Source organism: Hypoxylon fragiforme (genome assembly GCF_022984875.1).
Source record: "Hypoxylon fragiforme strain CBS 206.31 chromosome Unknown GGS25scaffold_1, whole genome shotgun sequence".
Classification (NCBI taxonomy): Eukaryota; Fungi; Ascomycota; class Sordariomycetes; order Xylariales; family Hypoxylaceae; genus Hypoxylon; species Hypoxylon fragiforme.
Genome location: NW_026054756.1, coordinates 3224328 through 3247884, shown reverse-complemented (window position 1 = coordinate 3247884; position 23557 = coordinate 3224328). Strand labels below are relative to the sequence as shown.

Here is a 23557-nt window from a genome sequence, read left to right as displayed (position 1 = left end):
GTTGTATGGACATATGTGGATTTTATATGTGGCTACATACATATATATCCAACCATGATGAGACAGGCATATATGGATGGATGGGCGATCCTAGACGCATCTCTGCGGCAGACCTGGAGTTTACGTACGCACGCACGCTCAGATATAACATAGTGTAAAGAAACGGTTATATGGATGTGAAAGAGCAAGCAAGAGAAAGAGGCAGGATCCATGGATCTTTTTTTTTATAACTATAGTATCATCATCTCTTAGATACCCTGCTCCCTACCTAAAGTACATACGTAGGTACGGTCATTGAAATAGGTAGTTAGTGATAGGGAGAAACAAAGGGAGAATAAATATTGCCTACAGGCGTCTTTGGTTTTTATTTTCTTGCATTTCATATGACTAACCTTGTTAGTACCCATGAATGAATGAGAAAACTTGAAACCTTTTCTAGTTGTCATTTTGGTTTTGGTTTTTTTTCTTTCCCTCTCCGGAACTTTTATTTGTTTTTTCTAGACCCCGAATGAAAAAGGGGATGGAGGGATGGAGGGAGGGGGGTTTGCCTGTAGGTATGTATGTACAGTGGTTCTTTATCATGGATGAACACAAGCAGCAAGAAAGAAAGAAAGTAGAAAAATCAATTCCCAGATAACTACCCAGTAGTTAGTGAGGTGCATGCATGTGTGGGAAGGAGGCAAGGGAGATAGATATAGGCGCCCTAGGTAGACAAGCTAGGGTAGGTAGGTAGGTTAGAGTAAAGACAGATCCATCTAGACTTGGTATCACGTAGCAAAATAAAAATTGCAACCAACAAAAAAACATTTTCAAAAAACAATAAATCCTCCTTTCCCGCCTGCCTTGGGTCAAAAAAAAATACTAGGTATTTGCCAGTCCGATTCCCGATTCCGTGACCCGTTCCCGTTCCCGTTCCCATATCCAATCCACGCCGAGCCCGAAATATCCGTGTATAAATTATAAACAATAAGAAAAATATGGTTGACGAGAAAGAAGGTTTCTTTCTCATCAATGAAGCCGTAAATTGAGTTTCCTCTCTTTCGTAAAATTCGTTGTAGAAGGCACCTTTTGACCACACAGCTCACCCCAACCCTTAGAACGTAGCGGCAGCAGCACTCTTGAACCGCAAAGATAGGCCTGCTCGAAATGACTTCCTCCCTTTGAGCCCAATAGACGAAGACGGATTGGGTACAAGCCTGGGCGTGTTTTGCGGTGTCGACTTCTCTCTATCGCGGGCATTGTTGTTGCTATCGTTATTCTCCCAATGCGCATTCCGGTGTGCATCGGTTGAACACCATACCATGCCCATTCCAGAAATGGTGGCCTCGTCGCCACTGCCGAGACGGAGTATCGAGGTACTTATGGCACTGGCGCTACTGTTGCTGTTGACGCTTTTGCCGCTAAATTGCCGGCTATGCCCGAATTGTTTGGATGAAGTCGTCGTTCCGCGAGTAGGAGGAGGTAGTGGCAGAGGAAGGTCCAAAGCCCCTTCCACTTCCTCGCGCCTCCACCGGCGCGTTCTCAGGAACCCCGTTGCAATGCCACGAACCTCTTTCTCGCCGTCGTGCGCGCTGATCCATACTCGGGCACCGAGACGCGTGGCGATGGCGGCGCCGGCGGGGACGCCCGCGCAGATATTGCCGCCGAACCACCACGGGTTTGTGACGCTATCCATACAATGCAGCAGCGCTGTCAGCGGTAGCGCAGCCTCGGCTACTAGGTGTGATGTGGCATAGGGTGCAAGGTGCTCATAGGAGATACCATGAGGGGAGAAGATAACTGAGAGAGGGCGGGTGATGGCAGTGGTGGTGACAGCGGTGGGGCCGTTGGATGTGGTGGGGCGGCGTAAGGGATGGTGGCCCTGGGAGGTGGAGCGCGGGAAGTACGAATTTAAATTCGGGGATGGAATTAAGGTTGATGTGGATTGTACGGAGCGCAGAGATTGCGGCGAGATGGGCGGCGTAACCGGGGATAGGAGGATGCTTTCGGGTATGGCCAGTGAGGTCCCGGTCACGGTAGAGGCCTGCGTGTTAGGTGGGCTGGGAGTGGCAGGTGGCGTGGGTGGTTTGTACATTGCAGGGGCAATGGTCTTCATATGATATAGGTATTCATGCGTGGGCGGAGGTCGGTACGTGATACCGATCGCGGCATGTAAGCCCGCTATATCGCGCTTCTGCGGTATGAAAGCGACAGTCACCTCACCTGGCTGGCCACCGGGCACGATGGGTGGTACTGGGATGCGTATTACGGACTGCTTGCCCGTCACTCTTGGATCTTCCCATCGCTCTATCGTCCGGATCTTATCCGCATCGAAGTACTTCCAGCTCTTGATTACCCGAGCCGCCGCGGGTTCGGCGAGAATGAGAGTCCTTGTCCCGCTCGCTGGTAACTGCCGTAACGTAGCTTCGTTGCAGTGGTCACTCTTATGCTGACTTATAACGACGAGGTCCGGTTGTGCCGGCAGTTCCGAGAGTGATGAGATGCATGCCGGATGTATATGCGTCGCTATGGATATCTTCGAATGGAAGATCTTAGAGGGGCCAGTTATCCATGGATCAAGAAGTATGGTGAACGGCTGTGGTCTCAGGTGGTCGGCGAGCTCGGGAAGGATGGGCTCCAAGGACAGGAGAAAGGAGGCATCGGAGTTAAGGTGCTTCACAGTTAACGACATTGCGGATGCGATGCCGGTGGACTCGGAAGACTAGCCGCTTATACTCCCTCTTGGGACAAGCGATTATTGACGATCATTGGTAACCAGAAGAAGTAGAAGCAGGTAGGTAGACCTGAGGTTGGGTGGAGGAATGGGCAGACTTTAAAGTGAGACGAGGAGAGGAAGGGCCGGAAAAGAAAGCAAATGACGAAAGCAGCTTGGTACCCTAAGGATCAATGGTCTCAGGCCAGAGCAAAGAAGGGAAAGGCAAAAGAGCTAAAGTGAATGCCCACGAATGAAGGATGAAGCAAGAAATGGGTGTAGGAAGGATTGCGTGAAGGTACGTAGGCTACTATGTAGAAGTAGGTAAGGCCAAGGTAGGTAGGTATGCAATAACATTCGTCGAGAATCTGGATCTTCATGGCTGAAATCGGGAAACGATCGAAGCCCTTGTTAAACAATGATCACCCCATTCGATATTAGATCCGGATAAGTGGAAAAATAAATAGTATGTATGTAATAATAATAATAATAATAATACAATATATGTACCTATATTGGGTAGGTAGGGAGATGGTACTAGGTAGGTAAGCAGCTAGTCTTGTCACTTACGCACACAATAGTGTAGGTACACAGTAGTGTAGGTTACATAAATCTGAAAAAGGATGTTTTGTTCTAGACAATAGACGGCCCGCCATGTTTCACTGACGAACCTTCAATGTTGGGGAAAGTGGACGCGAAGCTGTAAAGGATGTACGTAGATTAGTGTAGTAAAAAGATGCGTGTGTTATGGTAGCCATTGGTAGGACCTACCTAAGGACCTAAGGTACTGCCAAGTTCGTTTTGTATTACGCCGATTAGTTTGAAGCCCGTGCCCCTACCCCAGACCACGCAACCGCGACCACGGGAATGGAGTAGCTAGAATGGAGAAAGAGAAAGCTATTGGTTCCCACCAAAAGAATTCAATGTTAATACAATAAGATGTACATTAGTGTACTAGCGTACCTTATTTATTCCCAGGTACTACATTGTAATAAGCATCCATCTAGTTAATCCATCTAACCTAGGCACATACATAATAACTATGCTTCTTCTTTAAATAGTTGAATTGGTCAATTGCTGCCTACTATCGAAGCCTTCACGACTAACCATTGACATGCCCAGCAAGTTATACTCTGTAAGCCCTAAAAGAGGAAGGAAAAGGAAAAACAAGAATTCAATAATGCCTACCAATTGTACGACTATTCTTCAAGCGAACGAGTCTCGGGAACTCGCATACCATCTTGTCCTACCGGATTCACATTGAAGGACATCACCGCTCTCTGCGTACCTAATGTGCCCACAACCGTAGCACGAACTTGATCGAATTGAATTGAGCTGAATTGAATTTATACGTCATTCTCGAGACTCGAAAGACCACGCTTCATAGCTGAAGAGGAAGCATTCCTAACTGCACATGGAGGCACGAGGAACGATGAAATGTCGTTGCCCTCCACACGTAATCATAGTTTCCATGGCCACCAACGCTTCAATGTTACTGTAGGTAGCGGATAACGATTGGTGTATACCTACCTACCTACATACACAGTAATTAATAGGTATCCATTTCCCTACTGCCTACCTTTAATAATGTAGCTGGAATTGATATGATATAATAGTTACTTGCCGATTGGAGGAACTACTAAACCCGCAAGCATAAGACTGATGGTAGTTTCCAATTGGCTGAAGTCTTCGTCTTACATATTTGATATTTGAATGTTTTCTTTGCTCCTCGCTGATTATTAACTGCATCTCTCGAGGCAATCATATCTTGCATTCTGCCATTCCAAACTGAAATTCGTATGAGATTGTTTGGATGATAGTATGAATAGCAGAGCAAGCAAACAAACATGCCGGGTATTGCACTATCTAGGCATGTAAGCCTTAACGATCGCTCGGGATATGCACAGTTGTGTCTACCCTCTATATTTAGCACTCAAGCTATATCGATTATAGCTTGAGTTTGTCAAGGTTTCGCTGCAGGTATCCATATGGGTGTCTGTTAGGTAGGATTTCTATCATCGCCGACGCCGATGTGACCCTGATCCATTCGAGTCGTCCAGGTTAGTATAGTGTCTTCCGGTCTTTGAATTTTCATGAACCTTTTTGAAGTGTTGTCAGTTGATTGCCAGTACAGACTTGCAATAGTATCGACATCAAACAGACGGAGCCGAGTCAATACTCGGATTATTTACTTTGGTCCCAATCATAAATATTCCCAGGTCTTACTCCAGCAACACAAAGTTGCGAGCTTGGACTAGTTCCTAATGTCAGTATTGTATAGATAGCTTACCCACCTATTACCTATATACGAGGATCACCCTCACGACTGAGGGTGAAGCCAGTGTTCAAGGTATTCACAATTTCATACAACTAATTGTATGTAAGCATAGAAATGTGCAAGGAGCACATTTCATATACCTTGATCGATGAGACACCGTACTGTCTCTCTACCTTATACCCCTCACCATGGTCTGAGACCAGAGAGCATGACGAACAGCGATCGGCTCGTCCCATGTCTTGGATGTGAACGGTTTTACGTCCGACCACGATCGCGAATCTCTGCGTGATCACCCCACACCATCTAGAAGAGCACACTGCGCCTGTCAGTCAATACGAGGCCGTGCCCTACATATTCGGATATATAACTCAAGTTATAGTGTTGTTGGTCATTGCCCGGAGCTCGATGTTGACGCGCCTCCTCCATACGCTAAAGTTGCTTTCAGGTCAGAGGAGCCTATCCATTTCCCTACTTAGCTATATTCATCGAGACCAGCACTGCATTGCAAGGCTTAGAGGTTCCATTTCGGGCCGGATAGCTTCCAGTATATTATTAGTCATCTCGTGTTCGTAGTTCCCATCCCATCTCAACTTAGTGATCCGCACACGGTCGGCCGAAACTCCTAGAGCTACCTAGGTTAGACGATTGAAGACGACCGACGGATCGGATTTATGTTGTGTATTAGGAAGCTCTCTGGCGGGAATTTCCAATGTGTCATGCCCTGGCTATGGGTATATGCAAATGCTTCGGATGCTTGCTCGCATAATGACGATCGTTGAGAGTGGCTTAGTTCGGTATGTGCTTTGGAAACCCAGGGAAAATAACTCTCCCCCCAAGCCCCCTAAAGTGTTAGTTATCACGTGGCTGCACGTGATATCCTGCGTTTACATACAAACGACAAAAGCGTATAGTCGAAAGGAGCACTTTTCGAGTAACTTCAATGTTTGAAAAAGAGAAAAAAAAAGTAAAAAAAAAAAAAGATACAAGAATAAGGTAACTTGCAGTAGTGCGCTTTCTCCACTCAAAGTTGAGCAATCGGTGGTACCAAAGTATGTACGTAAAGTTTCCCTATTTTAGTAGTGCCGCGCCGGCTTTGTAAGGGTCCAAGACCAAGAAATCTGCGCATGCGCTGCGCATTAGGTACGCAGATGTGTCCCTTAATAGAAAAAGTCTCCATTTGTGCGATTCGTATACATACACGAGGCCATCTTATCTACATAACTGCCTACATATATCCCCTTGTGAAGATGCTTATGTATCAACGACAAGGTATGTAGTTATTCATAAATTAAATCAACAAAAAGGTTCAGACGAATGAATTGCCATGTGTCTGCTCAGCCTCTCCGTCCCCGATTATGGCAGCGCTTATACGATCTAGCAAGCTCTACGATTGACCAGAATAGGAGCTTATGATGGTGGTCTTTTATTTCTTTTTTTTCTTTGGCTCTAGAGTCTATACAAGTTGCATGACAAACAAGAGATTGGGTAGCTACTACATCCATGTTCTCTTTCTCCCCATTTTGGTTCATACCCAACCAGGGGGGATCCAGCTCCGTCCCGAATAAAATGTGTCAAATACCATATCCGTAATCAGGAAGCTAACAGCTGCGGTGGGAGCTGATATCTCACGCCTGATGTCATCAGGCTTAAAGGTGCTTGAACTACGTACCGATGGGATCCTATCGCATTTTCGCCGACAGCTCCTCACTCTCGACTGGCGGAGGGAGAAAGGTGATGTGATTGAATGTGGGACAGGCAACCTTGCATCAAGTTGCATGTGGTAAAAAAGAGGGAGCTCTAATGAATGAAACGAAGCCCGTTATGGCTACCCGACAATGTCTCTTTTCTAGCCCCGCCATTCCTCAAAAGCCTCCACACGAACTTTCCCACCTATCGTATCGACACCCCAAGCTCAACTGGGCCAATCCGAGAGCTCTGAAGTCTGGTTGACATTGGAGGGGGGGTGAGCTCAGTCAGTGCGTCCACCTTACCCACATGCAGAACCCCTCGCCCCCCCTCAAGCTTTTACTGCTACTGCAAGCTTGGTTTAGTATATGCATTCAAGTCTCGTGGGAGGCAGCTATGCCCTTGCCTATTGTTCCTACGCTATCTTTTTTGTAATCCATTATTTGAGGACCTACTAACGTATGCTATTAACTAGGTATGACTGGGAATATTGTGTGCTGAGACTCAGAGGCATATAATAATGAATAACAAAGAAGAACCCCTGAGCTTGCTATGTAGCAAAGCTTGCGTCGTCAGATTCCAAACATTGATGTAGCATACTAGGTACATAAGGTACGTGTGTATCTAGGTACCTATGACTAGGTATTGTACAATACATGCCTACCTACATGTAAATCCAGATGTCATATGCCTATCGTGCAGAATCTGAGCATTGATTGAAGCTCTGACAAGTTACATACAACACATATAGCTTGGAAGAAAATACACCCTTTCTGGAGATGACTACTACCGAAAATGTGTTATCATCGGCTCTTTTTATTTATTGCATGTTATTTATTCTCTTTCTACATACATAGCACCTCCGCTCACACAAAAAAAGCACCCGCCCCCAATTTTTTTTCTTCTCAAATAGCCAACCGTAGTAGCCGATCCTCGATCGAGTCAGAAAGGAAGCTGGTTCGGTCGTTAAAGCAAGTGGTAAAAAAGACGGTGGATAAGATAGCAAGCCAATGAAAAGGCTTCTTTTCTCTTTGTCTCCCTCGATTTGACTTGTCGCACAAACTTCAACAGTGCTTGCAGTAGTACCTAGTAGTAAGTATCTAGGTACCTAATACATGGTACTAGGTACATGCCTCTCAGGTGCCATTATGTAGGTACCTACTAGGTAGTAAAGTCAATGCATAGATGATGTAGGTACCTCAATTAGTGCATTACACATGCGTACAAGTATTGATTCTTTCATCAGCACCAGTACATACATACAGTAATCACCTGTCTTTTTTCTCGAATGACCTTGGAAGCTTCAATTTACCCTGTCCGGGAGCTTGCACGTCCAAGTTTCTTTGTTAGATCAATTTTGTCACTTTACCTTTTCATGCTATTTCTTTACTCGTAAAAGGACCTATCTTTTTACACCTGCGTTAGCATATACTAATATATATCGCTGATGCACACATATCTGTGCACACATGCACTTAGAGGAACTTTAGACGCAAAAGGACCTCGGGACGTGGAGGCAAAAAGAGGCAAAAAGGCAGTCTTGAGGTACATATGTCGCTACTGCCGAGTAGGTACCTAGCACATAATACTTGTTACTTCCAAGTTGATACTTCAATGTTGATGTACATATTGTAGTACTGCTATTTGCGTACATACAAGGGCCACATGCAGCTTCATGTGGAGTTGTCAAGTACTATACTGCACCCTGACTTTTTTGTGGCCACTTGCACCTTACCTGCCCTGCCTACCTTTGCTTCCTTGCTACATCCAATACTTGCTACCTCCAGGGCTGCTACCTGCTTGCTGCTTGCTACTATCCTTACTATCCTTACTATCCTACCTACCTACCTAACCTTGTCTACCGAACGAACCTACCTAGACTAAAGCTGGAAATCACTTCCATTACTGCTGCTTTCAGCTACTTACTTTGCCTTAACCTAGTTACCCTACCTAGTTACCTACCTAGTTAACTGTTACCTACCTACCTACCTACATAGTATCTTTTCCTTCCCCTCCCTCTCCCCCAATAAGGCCACCCTCCTGGTAGTCAAACCCTTCAACTCAACTCTTCTTCCATCCAACACCTAACACCTAACACCTACCACCTACCACCTACCAAAGCTTCTTCGAAACACCTCATGTAACACCTCAATAGGAGCTTAGAGCTACCTCGGCAGAGCTACCCATTATATTTCCACACCATATTCGAACTTTATCGAATGGATGAGCTTTCACTTACATAGATTATAACTTAAGATTAACAGTATCGTCAATTGATCGCTATCGGTTCGTGCTTCTTATCGCCAACCTTCGTAATCGATCTTGCGATCTCCCCCCCGCCTTGGAACTCCCGACCAGTAAATGGCGGGGTTGATTAGGTCAAGATGCCGCCTCGATCTTCCTTAACTTCTTCGTTCTCGATAACCGACTCAAATAATGAAGTCGTATGTCCTTTGCGAAATCAGGATGGCTCTAGCTGTCGCAAACGCTGCATTGGTGTAAGTCACATTTGCCTTCATTCATCCATGCCGTTGAGCAAATTGGAAACTCAGCGACGAAGCTTTGGCGGTACATAATTGAGGGAGTTGCGCTGAGTTGTTGCTGCTGTCGCTGTTGCATGACGTACTCGAAACTTGCAAATTGTCTCTCTAACCCATTTGTTCGGATAAACAGGAAAAGAGATATCGTTCCATGCAGGAGCATATTCGACGGGCGCATCCTGAGCATTATATTTCGAAGCTCCCTGCGACCGAAGAGAGCTTTCTACTTATGATTAATACCCCTCCTTCTGATCGATCTCAGCTTCAAAACTCTACCGGTCCGCCCCCAGTAAACCTCGATCCGAGTAGGGGCTACCCGCACGAGCGTCATGCATATCCTCGAGATGGGTCTAGTGCTCCCGGCACTCCGAGGCACAATGACGAGTATAACGGCGGTTCATTACTGCCAGCCGCAAGTGCTGCAGCCGCTCTCGCCCAACTAGGTGGTCAGCATAAGTATGAGAATGAATGGGAAGAAACAGTAAATATGCCATTAACCATAGTGCTCATTGATTGATCATAGCGATGCTGATACTATCATTTACAGGGCTGGCAGTCTGACAATGATGGCCGAAGAATACCTAGGAGCACAATTGAATTACCACCAATACATATAGGACATGATCCAACCAGTGAACCATTTCCTTCCCTGAACTCTGGACCACGTAGAGATTTGCTTCCGTCAATTCTTTCAAATTCTCCGCCGGGACGGTCGTCGACTCTTCCTCCACTTCAGAGATCACTCAATCCTAACCGGCCTAGGAAACAGTCCATTACTAAACGCGGCCACAAAAAGCAAAAATCTAAGGGATCAGCAGCAGACTGGCTCCGCAGAATTCAGAATGACGAGCGTCTCAAGCCCGGAGGGGTTGATCGCAAAGCTCACTCTGTCGAGCCCACAGCCGACTATGGTAAACGGTGGGAAGATCTCATCGATGCCGCAGCCTCGGCTACGGAAGAGGTCGATGAAGATAGGACACCCGTAAGTAGTGCCCGGCACACGTATTTTCCTTCTCTAACCTCTCAGGTCCCCCAATCTCCTATATCAATACACCGAGCCTCTCTACCCCCTTTCCCTCATCAGCACTTTCAAGGCTACCAAGCCTCTCCTCTACAACAAGCTCTTACTCCACCGTCCTTTGCCCAAGAGATTCCAGAACCTTTCCCGTCCGTCGAGAGTGGCGAGAGCGGAGAAAATTTTCACATTGGAGCCTCTGGTCTCTCAGATTCATCGCCAGTTTACTCGTCTCAAGAAGTGCACATTTATTGCGCTGCGTGCCAGAGAACATCCAAGCTCCGCGAATCTTATGCATGTACGGAGTGCATCTGTGGGCTATGTCGAGATTGCGTCAATATCCTCATGGAGGAGCAAGGAGCCCGTCGAAAGTGCCCACGATGTGCTACCATTGGTGGCAGGTTTAAGCCCTTCCAATTGGATATCAGATGAGATATATTGGCTTTATTTACTCCCGGTTCCACTGGCCTAACTCTAGGACACCCTATTCACCCACGGTTCCTGGCATCTATACATTTCCCCTGCCAAGCAACAAAGCAGGTGTAGATAGTACACAATATGCCTACTTATCTAGATATTCTTACAAGCTACCTACACCAGGATCCAATAAGCGCCGGGCCGTGGTCTGATACGGAAGCTAGATTAATAAGTGGACAATCAGAGCACCATTTTGCAGGATCTGAATTCCTCTCCGACGTGCAACAAACGATAGCATAACCCCCCCTTGGGCCCAAATCGCAGAAAACCAAAGACAGCACACATGACGTATAAGACCGGCGTACTTGGGAACCGGGCAATAGAGAGCGTTTGCATTTCATATCTATCATTTTCAACCACCCATTCTTTTTGTTTTTACCCATCTCGGAGCACCATCTATATGGTTGGTCGCGTTTTTGAATATCACGGTTTCTCTAAGACCATCAGGAAGACTTGGTTTGATCGGAGTTATACCAGGGGTTGGGCCACTCGTCACCTTTATATCCCCTTTCCAAATGTCCAACGAGAGGAGTTTTCGCATGATTTGTTTATAGGTTTTGGGATGTCTTTGTCTTTTTCTCCCCCTTTCGTTATTTTTATATTAGCTGCAAGACTCGCGATGACACGCAAGCTGGACGGCCCTTTTTTTTGGTTCATCTTTTTTTATCTCACCCTACATGAGGGTTTATTGTTATGGGCTTTTTTGTTAAGGATCTGGGGACACAACGAAGGTCGAAAGTTGATGGCTTGAAACGAATGTTATAAATAGCAATGTGATCATGAACACTACTACTACTACTACTACTTACTACCTTGGGTACCAACGTTTATATTTATCTGTCCGAATGTTTTGGCTTTTGGCTGTATATAACGGATGAAATTGTAGCAGCATAATTTTACGTTTTTGGGGGTTGAATTTGAACCCAACTAGGGAGTTTGAGGATCGTGATCATTCTAAGGTTAGCTTTTCTTCTGAATGTGTTTACTTACGTACATACCTACCTACCTACCTATGTTGAGCGTAACCTAGTCAGTATGTTCTGTACAGCGAGACCCTTTAGCAGGTAGGTAGGTTTACTGGTATGTAGATTGGCAGTGGTAGTTACATAGGTGATTCATTGTGCTGGATGAAAAGGTCTACTACTACTATTACCTCTTACCTCTTCTCTACAACCACTTCCTTCCATGTGGATTCTTATGTATTACTAGTAATACAGTAGGTAGTTACGGCAAACAGACAGATAGGCTGGCTAGGTAGGTAGTTCGATAAGGTATGTAGGTAGGTAAGGAAATCCCCATACTTGTTTATAATTTATTGTAAGCTAGGTATGTTAGGTATGTAGGTATGTAGGTATGTAGGTATCTGGAACCGCGTATATGTTGTTCCCCAATCTCTTCCTCCCTAACCTGCTAACCTAGGTACATAGGTAACTAATCCCTTGCTCCCCCTCCTTTCCGTCCTTATTCCTACCTAGGTATGGTTTTGGTTTTGTTTTTGTTTTTTTTGGGGGGGGGTCTCCTTATTCGTTTCCGTGTCCATTCATGGTGTGGTGATTTTAATTTTTTGACTCCAGGTCGATATAAAGTAGGTAGGTGGTGTAGTGTGGTGTAGTGTAGTGTAGTGTAGTGTAGTTATGAAAATGGAGATATCGAAAAATGAACAGATGAAGAAATGTTAGAAATGTCGAAACGAACAAATGGACGAAAGAGCGAACATATCCATACCGACCGACCTTGACACACCAGTTCCCACCCACCGTCTCGCCTTGCCGTACCTCTCTCTCACCCTATTTCACTGCCCTACCCCGGTCCCATTCCATAGCCCCAAGTTCGACTAATGTAGTTCAGTCCTGTCCAGTCCATCCTATCCATCCACCCATCCACCCACCAATCAATCGTCAAACCTCGATCCTCAGTTCTCACTTCATCTCGCCTTCTTAGCCTCCTTCGCCTTCTCAAGCAAGATATTGCGCATCGCAGCGCGGACGTTGCGACTGCCGCCGAGCTTGGGGCCCCTGAGGATATCCTCGTCCTTGGCGCCTCCGGCCGCACCTCCCTTGCCGCCGGGGGGTGCGGGGGGCGCGTTGGAGGGCTTCTTGCGCTTCTTCTGGCGCTCAGCCATGGCGTCCATGAACTCGCGCCGGAACTCCTCGGCGATGCGGTCGTCGGCGGCGGCGCCGGATGCGGTGCCGTCGGGACCGTTTTTGGCGGAGCCTGAGGCGAGGGATTGGGTGGGCGGGGCGGGGGCTTCGTAGACGTCTACTATTGGGTGTGGGTTAGTTGGTTGGTTCATTGGCCGTAGGAGGTAGAGAGTGGATGAGATTCAATAATGAAGAGACAGAAAAGTAAAAGTAAAAGGGAAAGGGGTTAACTTACGTCTATTTTCGCGTAGTATCTCCTCGACTAACTTGTCCCTCTTGATATCATCGCTAGTCCGCCTGTTTCGCGGGCGCCAGGGCTTGCCGTCCTTGCCGAGACGGACTTTAGTCGGACGGGCATTCTGCTGCTCCTCGTCCTCGACCGCTTCGCCTTGTAGCCTGCGTCGGGCGCGCTCCGTCAGCGCTTCGTTGCGACTGCGCGCCTCGTCGCCGAGGTCGATCTCCATAAGCTGTCCCTGCAGGGCTCTGTTGCGTTGTTCGATTCTAGGCGCCGTCACTTTCGGGATTATTCCTGCTATTTCCGTGAAACGAGACTCTTGGTTAGGCGAATGGCCTTGTGCGGTGCCAGCACCGGCTTGTCTCGAAGAGGAGGAGGAGATGGCGGTAGCGTTGTGTCGCCTGGCCAATTCGGCTTCTATGTATTCCTCCCTTGCTCCATCAGCAGCTGCGCAATAGCGACACGAGGTTTGCATGATATGATAGTATTACGAGGTAGGGGAGGAAGGAGGGGAGACTCACATATGCTTGTTCACAAGCTCTGTCGCAAGCCCCGTCTGCGCCGCGAAGCGTTGCTTGACACCGGCCGCAATGTCCATGGCCTTGCCCTCTTCCTCGCGAATCATCAGGGTTAGCTCATCGAGGCCTTCGCCCCCTTCAAAGGAAGTACCGGCGTCACCCGAGCTATGGGTATTTCCCGCGCCGAACTTGACGCCGCCCAGTCGGGATTTTCGCGCATTTCGCAGACGGAGAACTTCGGCAACGGACAAACCCTTCTCTTCCTCTTCCTCGGCAACGGCACTCTCGCTCTGATTTGGCGTGGTCACTTCGAGAGTCGCGGGGGCGTTAAACGTGGTCGCAGCAGATTCGGATGACGGTGCTTCGGTGGATTTAGTTGTTGCTTCATCGTCGTCGGCGCCTATGGGTTCTGCCCGCTGCCTGTACATCTTTCTCTTTTTCCCGCGGAAGACGATTTGTGGCTCCGAAGTCGCCTCTGATATTGCGGCAGCATCCATTATGATCAATTCGGATACGCCACTAGATGGATTGTATCTCGAATTGAATATAGATGGAATTGTCGCGTGGATTGGATGTTGTACGCTGTAGACAGCACGATATATTGAAAAATATGTGTAATGTGTAAGATGGAAAGTCAGTTCAGCTTTCAGGTGCGACGCATTTCCAAAAGTTCCGAGACAATCTTAACGCCATTTGGAATTACCCGATGATCCGCCGCCTATCGCTTTTTATGACCAATCCGATGCCAATCCGATACCGATAACTAATCTTCTGCATAACTATCTCGTTGCGCTCAAAGCTATGAGCTTAGTTGCTTAGGTACCTATAGTGCCCTGCAAACGCACCCTACATTGCCTACATCCAATACATCCTACACTCAACATGTCGCAAAGAGTAGGTTGATAGTATGAATTATATACTTATTTATAGCCTCGTCATTTGCCAAAGTACCTAACTAATAAAACCTCAGGTCTACTTCCTCGTTCACGGGCGAGTCCAAGGTATACATGGCACCTATAACTATAAGCTATCTGACTTTAGCATCTTCAGGAATACTGACGTCACAACCAACCAGGCGTGAGCTACCGCTACTTCGCGCATAAGAAGGCAGCCGAGCACAATGTGACTGGCTGGTGTCGAAATACTGAGAACGGGAAGGTAAGCTCAGTCACTATTCATTCATCTACCCATCCACACCCCTTATCTCTATAACCTTTGCCTTACCCTCACACCATCTATCCAGGTCGAAGGCGAGGCGCAGGGCGACGAGGACGCCCTCAAGTCCTTCCTTAAGGACCTCGATAAAGGCCCGACGCACGCCCACGTCGTGAGATTGGACAAAGAATCCCGCGACGTCCAGGAAGGGGAGGCTAGTTTCGAGGTGCGAAGATAGATTCGCTAGCTCGCTGAGTAAGTGCATGGTGTTCAACCAATATGTATTAGAAGTTACCGAAAACGATAACCAGTGGTATCCTAAAAAAAATCCTCAACAAGCTTTCAAAACCCCCTTCCTTTCCTCTTCATAACGGGTTTCTTGACCGCACCCGACGTGACGATCTTCTTTTCCCCCTTTTGCACCACGGGCTTTTTGGATGCCTTCTCTTCCTCTTGTTTCTTCTGATCCTCGTACCTTTGTTTGTCCTCCGCCATCTTTGCTTCAATCTCCATCTTCCGATTAAACTCGGTCTCCGTGATCCGCTTTTCTCGAGCCGAGTATCCCTTTTCTTTTATGGAGTAGAACACGCCTCCCAACTCCGCCAGCCAGTGAGGGTCGACAGATGTAACGGTTGACATGTATTCTTTCGATGTGAGAATGAGCTCATGATAGATAACGTAATCGGGTAGAAAGCCGAGACCGTAAAGGGCACTCGTGGGATGGAGCTGCACAGTAACTGACGTGCGCAAATTGATGTATTCTCCAATGCCCTTGACCTTGGCTGCCTGATGGTAGTATCCAGAACAGATGCATTTTCGAATGATATCCCAATCCGTACCGCAACTGATCATCTGCATCTTTTGCATCTTCATGATATCGAGCAGCTGATCCCTGATCTCCTTGGCCCTACGGAGGGACTTTGGGTGCAAGAAATGGCGGGTGCACCAACCGTCCGAGTAGCCATTGGTCTTCCACTGAGAGTACACGTGAAGATAGGTTAGGTGGTCCGATTCGGGAACGAAGAATTTCTCGCGCGCAGCATCAGACTCTTCTTGACGCTCTTTCGGGCGGTAAAAAACATTGGGAACAGACAGCATGGAGACAATAGTTACCATCTCCTCGCTACAGCCATACTCTTCAGACATGATCAAAAGCTTCGCAAGAGATGGGTCCATAGGGAAGGCATTCATCTTAGAACCAAGATCTGTCAGCTCTCCCAAATTATCCAACGCACCCAATGCCCAGAGGTCGAAAAGGGAGGTAGTGATGGTATCTTGCGGCGGCGGGTCCATAAAATCGAAATCGAGCAAGTCTCGGACGCCGAGTGACTTGAGTAAGAGCACCGTATTGCTGAGATTCGTCCTTTGAATTTCAGGTATCGTCTGAATATACAGTTCATCTTTGTAGGCTTTCTCGGTATATAGGCGGTACGCCTTTCCAGGACCTGTTCGACCGGCACGGCCTGCACGCTGACCCGAATTTGCCTGGGATATTGGCGTGATTTGTAGCGTGTCCATGCCCATTCGAGGATTATACACCTTGAGTTTGGAGTACCCTGCATCTACCACATACATGATACCGTCCACCGTTAGACTCGTTTCCGCGATATTTGTGGCCACGATACATTTACGCACACCAGGTGCCGCCCGATCGAAGATTTTGGCTTGTAGGTCTGCTGGCATTTGACTGTAGATCGGGAGAATGCTGAGCTTCGGTGGATCATTTAGGGCATCTAGCCGTTCTCGCACGAGTTCGCAAGTACATTCGATATCTTCCTGGCCTGTCATGAACACCAATATATCACCAGCACCCATTGACACGTGAATCGCAAGCACCTGCTGAACGGCTTGGTCGACATAATCTTCGACTGGTGAACGATGAAACATGATATCGACGGGGAAAGTTCGACCTGGAATAGTGAACTCGGGCGCGCCACCAAAGAAATCCGAGAACCGCTTCGAATTCATGGTGGCCGACGTAACGATTAGCTTGAGATCTCTCCGACGCTGTAATATCTTGTTGAAGAGCCCCATCAGCACATCCGTATTCAGAGCTCGTTCGTGGGCTTCGTCCATGATTACGCATGAGTAGCGGTCCAAATCTCGTTCGTTAAGCGATTCTCGAAGCAGAACACCATCAGTCATATATTTGATGACAGTGTCTTTACTGGTGCAGTCCTCGAAACGGATGGCATAACCAACTGTACTGCCCAGTTTTACCTCCATCTCCTCAGCCACACGCTTTGCTACGCTCATGGCTGCAACTCGTCGAGGCTGAGTGCAACCGATCATGCCTGTTTTTCCGTAACCGTCTTCGTATAGGAATTGCGTTAACTGTGTCGTCTTGCCCGAGCCCGTCTCGCCAACTACGATAACAACTTGGTTGTCCCTGATGACCCTCAGTAGATCTTCGCGCACTGCAAATGCAGGAAGAAACTCCCTCTGCTCCCTCAAGGACTTGCTCTGACTGAAATCACTTGCGCCATCATTCTTTTTCATGTGCTCACTGAATTTGTTATTGCCAGATTTCGAGGCGTCTTCTTCCGTCGCAATTGGGAGGGCACTGTCGCCCTCATCTTCTTTCACACCCATGAGATTTCCCAGTGCAGTGCCCGCCATATTGGTGGATTCTTTTGCCTGACGCTGACGCTCTCTTTGCTGTCTCCTTTCCCTTACCACGCGACTACCTTTGCGACTAAATACGGCCATATCACTCTGGTAATCTCTAACGGCGGGTACAGGCTCCAACTGCTTGGTGAATACCGTTCGTCCATCTAAAAATGGTGGCTTTAGATCGTGAATTAGTAAATGAATACGAGTACCCTCATTTTCATCTTCAAAATCATCTCCTAAACCCCGACGTTGAGCAACACCGGATGTGAGCATGCGGTTAGTCTCCCAGGCATCATTGTCCTTCTGTCTTTGCAATTGACGGGCGTTCATGTGCCTTCCAGCCTTTTTCTCGACTAGGTCGGCCTCCCGTTGCTGCTGCTCAACCCATGAAGTATCGTATGATCCAAAGGGGTTATGGGAATCATCGCCAAACGTATGACCACCAGTCTCATCGCCGGCATACCAGTCGCGGTCAAGGGCGGTTTGTTCTTCCAAGCTCACATCCGGTTCTGGGACATCGAATTCGGTTTGTTTAGGTGTCGGGGGATAGGCAGATTGGCCGCGAGGGGTGGAGGCACGCGAGTTAGATGCATGATTGAAGCGGTTGCTAGGGCGAGATGAAGGATGAGTACGATTTGGAAGAGACGAATACCGGTCGTCAGAGCGAAGAGGATTGAAATCAAGTTTCCGCCTCTTGGGGCTAAAATTCCCTTCTTCTCTGTCCATTTCTTTTTTTTTTTATTGTTCAAGCGTATTGCCCTTCAAGACCGGGAAGGCGATTTTAGTAAATAAAATAGAAAAAAACGGTAGATGCAAGTTCACCGCGCAGCAGAAGAAAACAGTTTAAAGCTTGGCGCATCCTCGTGGTCCACTTAAATGCTACGTACATACCTAGTAGGTATGTACCTAGGTATGTAGTACATAGTTACAGCCAGTTGACCCCCACTACCAGAGCTACGGAGCAATCGATAAGAGCCCCGCTAAAATTTTGAATTGGACTGAATTTTTGCGAAATGGAAAAGTTCGCGGGGTTCTTCATCTACATTGACAAGATATTGTCGCTAATAGTCAACAATGTCGTCTATGATTACCACTTCCGCTTGGGTGCCTCGAGGGTTCGCGGCCCCATTTCCGGCAAAGTATGATTTTGACGAGGCAGAATTCGACAGGATAGCCAGCTTGGCCAAGCTACAGCTCGACGACGCAAACGAAGACCTAGAAGAAGCGCAAGGAGAGCAAGAGGAGAATGAGGATGGCCAAAACGAACAGGAGGATATAGATATTGATGGTAAACCCTCGGATAAGAACGGCGAAACCGGAGAGTATGTTCGCATTTTCTTTTACTTTTTGTTTTTTTTTACCCATTTGTTGCTTCCGACTACCTGCTAATATCTTCTAAAAGCATTGATCTAGATGACGCAGATCTCAAGGAGTACGATCTGGAACACTACGACGATGACGAAGAAGTCGAGGGTCAAAGGATGGATATGTTTGGAAACATAAAATCTCTAGCATACTACGAATCCAATAAAGAGGACCCATACATCACCATACCCGAAGGTGAGGATCATGACGACGATGAGGACAGAGAAGAACTGCAAATATTAGCCACCGACAACCTTCTATTGGCTGCTAAGGTGGAGGATGAGCTTGCGCATCTCGAAGTCTACGTTTATGAGGATGAGGCAGACAATCTCTACGTTCACCACGATATTATGCTTCCTGCGATACCACTTTGCGTCGAATGGCTAGATATCCCCGTGTCAAAGAACAATGTGGAGAAGGACTCGACAGCCAACTTCGTCGCGATAGGCACAATGGACCCCGATATCGAAATATGGGACTTAGACACCATAGATTGCATGTATCCGAACGCGATCTTGGGCCAAGGAAGAAACCCTGAAGAAGAGGAAAGGAGAAAGAAGAAGAAGAAGAAGACCAAGAAGGCAAATGATGAGTACCATGTGGATGCAGTTCTATCGCTTGCTGCCAATAGAAAACACCGAAACCTCTTGGCCTCTGCTTCAGCGGATAAGACAGTGAAGCTATGGGACTTGCACACGACCAAGTGTGCCAAGTCATATTCGTATCATACGGACAAGGTTTGCTCGCTGGCGTGGCATCCGATCGAATCAACCGTGCTGTTGAGTGGTAGCTACGACCGAACTATCGTTGCGGCAGACATGCGAGCACCCGAAGCTAAGGCACCACGGTGGGGAGTGGAAAGCGACGTCGAGAACGTTAGATGGGATCCGCACGACCCCAACTTCTTCTTTGTATCAACGGAGAATGGAATAATACATTACCATGATATCCGCAATGCACCGTCTAACCCCTCAGCAAGCAAACCTGTTTGGACGCTACAAGCCCACGACGAGTCTCTATCAGCCTTCGACATCAACGCTCACATACCCGGATACATGGCTACTGGCTCAACCGACAAGACCGTCAAGCTCTGGAACATTCAACCAACCGGTCCCGCCATGGTGGTTTCCCGCAATTTGGACGTCGGGAAGGTGTTCTCGACAAACTTTGCTCCGGATGCCGAGGTGGCTTTCCGACTTGCTGTGGCTGGAAGTAAAGGAACGATGCATGTTTGGGACACTAGCACAAACGGGGCAGTGCGCCAAGCCTTCGCACACAAGATTTCCAATGCCAACGCCTCAGAGGAGACAATTAGAGAGAGGCTTATCGGCATTGAGGATGACGAGAGCGCATCAGATTCTGAGGGAGGCGAGGACGGTGATGAAAACGGCGAGCCAGAATCTATGGATGAGGACTAAAGATGGTTCATGAAGCTGACGGCTTTGGTGTCTCGGGGGTAGATGGCCCATCTGGTCGACCGGTCTTAGGAATGCTGGCTCTGTTGTTTCACGACTGGATTAGGCATGTTTCTAGTTTCACGACGACTTGGGACGAGCCACTAGATATGTAGCTACGGGCAACATACATAGGGGCGATTTATTTATATAACTGAGTTGAAACTAGAAGGCTTGGGTGGCTTCGCAAACTTCGACAGCCACCTTTCTCAATACTACATGATATGTAGTTGCGTACGTAGCTGATAGGCATACAAAGATACTGGAGGTTTGAATTGCTTACCGAAGCCTGACAATCCGGGCCAACTTAGGCTACACGCCGATGCACTGTTCGAATTCGTTTATTTATGACTTTTCGATTCTATGTACGATTCTTCGATTCTTCGATTCTTCGATCATATTTGATTGGTTACCGGCAACAGCGAAATTCGTACAATGCGATTGATCAATTGACGAGGCCTAACATACCAATGTACCTCCTTTATTTGACATAACTAAGGTTAGTAGGCTGTAGCTAAACCATCCCTCCTCCCTCCCCCCCTTGTCAATTAATCAAATTGAGGGAGACACATGGGCAAGCAAGCCATGCGAAACAGCGACTAAGGTGTGTGTGTACCTGACCTATGTATGTACCTACCTAGGTAAGCAACAAGTGACAGCTCCCTTTTTGTAAATACCAAAAAGAATATAATTGATACCTAACTACATGTAGTTACATATTACAGAACTCCCTCGACAGTGTTGTTTCGTAGTTTGCTAATGGAGGGAGTGAATACTTAAACACGCCCCAACAACAGACTTACACAGGAGACAAAAGGAGGGAGCTATGTACATCGGCATGTAGGTATTGTGATTCGTGAGTCGTGATAAACCAACAATACACCGAAGCAAACACGGTCGGTAAAGGGAGTAGCAGCCAAGCATACCTACATAGTACTAGATAGAGAGCAAGGTGAGAGAGACTACACTAACTAGAGGGCTGCACTACCTACCTAGGTAGGCTAGGTACTTTCATATAATAATAAGTACATACTACTAGTAATACACATGGCAACTATCAGTAGTGCAATACAGATTACATACAATACAATTGATCTTCCCGGTGGGGCCGGAGGATCAAAAGCTTAATGATCTAGCGCGCGGATGATCAGGAGAGGAGGAGCGGAATGGAGTATGGTGTAGAGGATGATGACGACGACGACGACGATGACGGCGACCTCTTCTTTGAGAAGCCGACCGCCCGGCCGCCCGGCAATTACAAAAGGGTGAACAGAGAAAGAAAAGGGGAGGGGTAAGACATCTGGGCTGCTGCTACTACATAGTCATAGTAACTAAGTTGCTTTTGTGTCTGTCTGGAGAGAAAGGCTTGAGCGATGAAACACTCGAGCAGCCACGGCCAATGGGGGGGGGATGTGGTGTGGGCGGTTGGCCGAACAAATGCCCAATGAATTGACGGCTTTCCACAGCGCGGATGATGTGCCTTGCATGGAAGTCACAGTAGAATAAGAAAAGCAATCGCGAGTTTCAAGATGTGGGCTTTCCTCAAAAGGGGCATAGCTTACTCACTCACTCACTCTCAACTTTAATGTGAAGGTTGTGTGTGCCGTGCCATCCAAAGGGCAAGGGCAAGGGCGAGGGCGCGGGCGCGGGTCATGGGGGGTATGTAACTAAGTGGTCTCAAGGCTTAAAGTGGTACCTAGATAGGTAGGTCTGCACTACACTAGCAAGCCCTAGTTAGCCTACCCTAGGTGAGTTTTAGGTCTTTCTCCACCGGCGCCATGAACGTCTTGCGGTCCGACTCCTTATGTACACTAACCTTACACTAATCTCAGTGGATTCATGACGAGCGATCTGATCCATGTCAGGTGCGGGAGGGGGCACAAATGGTAAAGGAAGGCCTAGGGTTCTGGGCTTGGTTAGTAAATTGCGTAAAATGCAACAGCAGCAACCGTTGTTCAAGTTGTTCAAGCGCATTGAAAATCTGGTACATTATGGGAAAAAGAGGGTCTTGCTGCTTTGCAAGTTGCATCCGATTCAACTTTTTTTTTTTCTATTTTGAGAACATTATGTAAGTAATATTTACTTAATACTACTTACCCTGGATGGATGCTTGGTTCCGGTTCTCGTTCGCATTTTCGTTATTTAAATTCGTTCACTTCTTCCCAGTTGTAAATCATCGTCAAAAGAGCGGCCACGTAAAAGCATGTAATTAAAACACCTGCAGGAACGGGATGAGTTGTGCATTACATAGTTAGATAAGTAAGTCATCAATGGTGTATGTATGTATGTGTGTAGTATGCAGGATGTTATGTTTTCCTGACCCCCTTTCAGAATTGTTTGTCCTGATCCTACTGGCTTACGCTGTGTTGGTACCTGCATGTGGTGGGCGATAATCTTTGCTCGACGTGGCGTGGACGGTTGGACGTCGGGAGACCGTTTACTGGGATGGTCCTGGCAAATGAAAAGCAAGAAACAACTCGCTAAAGCATGTGCTCAAGGAGCCTGCGCACCTGATTCGGCAGCCCGCCGCCTGCCGAGCCTTTTAGGTCCAGGGGTAAACGGGCATCGTCAGCCAATCCACTGCAAGTCTGCCAATATAGATTCACCTGGCTGGGTTCCCCGTTTTGCGCTAACTTCGCAAACTACCCTTGAATCTTGATAGGTAGTAGTTGACTCTAGTTAGTACTGATGTCTCTTAGTTAGCAGCGTGAAAACTCACTTTTTCAAGTCAACTGAGTTCTTCAATGTGTTCTTCAGCGCCACAGTCGATCGACTTGTCTTTCCCTAGTTTGCCTACCTACCTAGGCGGCTAACAAGTTAAGAGGTTCTAGACATCTTAGTCAACTTTGACATAGACATAAAAGAGGGAGCCCTATTATAACAAAGAAGTCGACAAAGAAAGGGCACATTTGAAGTCAGCAAAGAAGACATTACATAGACCTTCCTTGTTACATCCATAGACAGCAAATCACTGCATACATGTAGTACTTGCTGTAGGTACTGGCTTAGAATATGTACAAACGTTGAAGTGACAACTGTATAGAATTTACAATTGGATATGCCGGTCTTATTGGTACCTACGACCCTGCATTTACTTCTTGTACTGAAATTCCCGACTCCCTGTAAGTTTCCCTGCAGGTGGAGACACAGGTGGGATTGGGCTCTTTTTCCCAGGTAGGGCTTTCCCCATGGATGTCTACACTGACTCTACAGACTCTACACTACTAGGTACCTACATACACGCTACACAGGGTAGTTATTCTTTTGTCTTTTTTTTCTTTTTTTCTTTTTTTCTTTCTCGCCTACCTACCCAGTCCAGTCCAGTCCCGAACCATGACACCCCCCCTTGATGGATGTGCCTTATTATTACCGTTGTCGCGTTCCTTTT

At 47.3% G+C, this 23557-nt stretch overlaps 5 protein-coding genes across 5 annotated transcripts; 3 read left to right on the top strand and 2 right to left on the bottom strand.

Annotated features, from left to right (window-relative positions):
• Positions 1–1093: 1093 nt before the first annotated feature.
• GGS25DRAFT_517272 (uncharacterized protein) lies at positions 1094–2671 on the bottom strand (the record flags this gene model as incomplete). The annotated part of the gene is made up of 1 exon (XM_049263361.1): positions 1094–2671. One exon carries the CDS (start codon positions 2669–2671, stop codon positions 1094–1096), a length of 1578 nt encoding a protein of 525 aa, XP_049121761.1.
• A 6369-nt stretch (positions 2672–9040) lies between these two features.
• On the top strand, positions 9041–10643 carry GGS25DRAFT_517271 (uncharacterized protein; the record flags this gene model as incomplete). Its single annotated transcript, XM_049263360.1, has 3 exons — positions 9041–9154; positions 9330–9677; positions 9744–10643. The coding sequence occupies 3 exons, from the start codon at positions 9041–9043 to the stop codon at positions 10641–10643; spliced, it is 1362 nt and encodes a 453-aa protein (XP_049121760.1).
• Positions 10644–11962: 1319 nt separating this feature from the next.
• On the bottom strand, positions 11963–14269 carry GGS25DRAFT_471594 (hepatocellular carcinoma-associated antigen 59-domain-containing protein). Its single transcript, XM_049259362.1, has 3 exons — positions 13586–14269; positions 13065–13495; positions 11963–12950 (listed from the first exon to the last, which is right to left on the bottom strand). Exons 1-3 carry the CDS (start codon positions 14077–14079, stop codon positions 12613–12615), a joined length of 1263 nt encoding a protein of 420 aa, XP_049121759.1. The 5' UTR covers positions 14080–14269; the 3' UTR covers positions 11963–12612.
• Positions 14270–14464: 195 nt separating this feature from the next.
• Positions 14465–14975, top strand: GGS25DRAFT_517269 (Acylphosphatase; the record flags this gene model as incomplete). The annotated part of the gene is made up of 4 exons (XM_049263359.1): positions 14465–14476; positions 14553–14583; positions 14658–14740; positions 14826–14975. The coding sequence occupies 4 exons, from the start codon at positions 14465–14467 to the stop codon at positions 14973–14975; spliced, it is 276 nt and encodes a 91-aa protein (XP_049121758.1).
• Positions 14976–18365: 3390 nt separating this feature from the next.
• Positions 18366–20451, top strand: GGS25DRAFT_471587 (WD40 repeat-like protein). Its single transcript, XM_049259361.1, has 3 exons — positions 18366–18672; positions 18753–20213; positions 20301–20451. The coding sequence occupies exons 1-2, from the start codon at positions 18425–18427 to the stop codon at positions 20131–20133; spliced, it is 1629 nt and encodes a 542-aa protein (XP_049121757.1). The 5' UTR covers positions 18366–18424; the 3' UTR covers positions 20134–20213; positions 20301–20451.
• The last annotated feature ends 3106 nt before the right edge of the window (positions 20452–23557 follow it).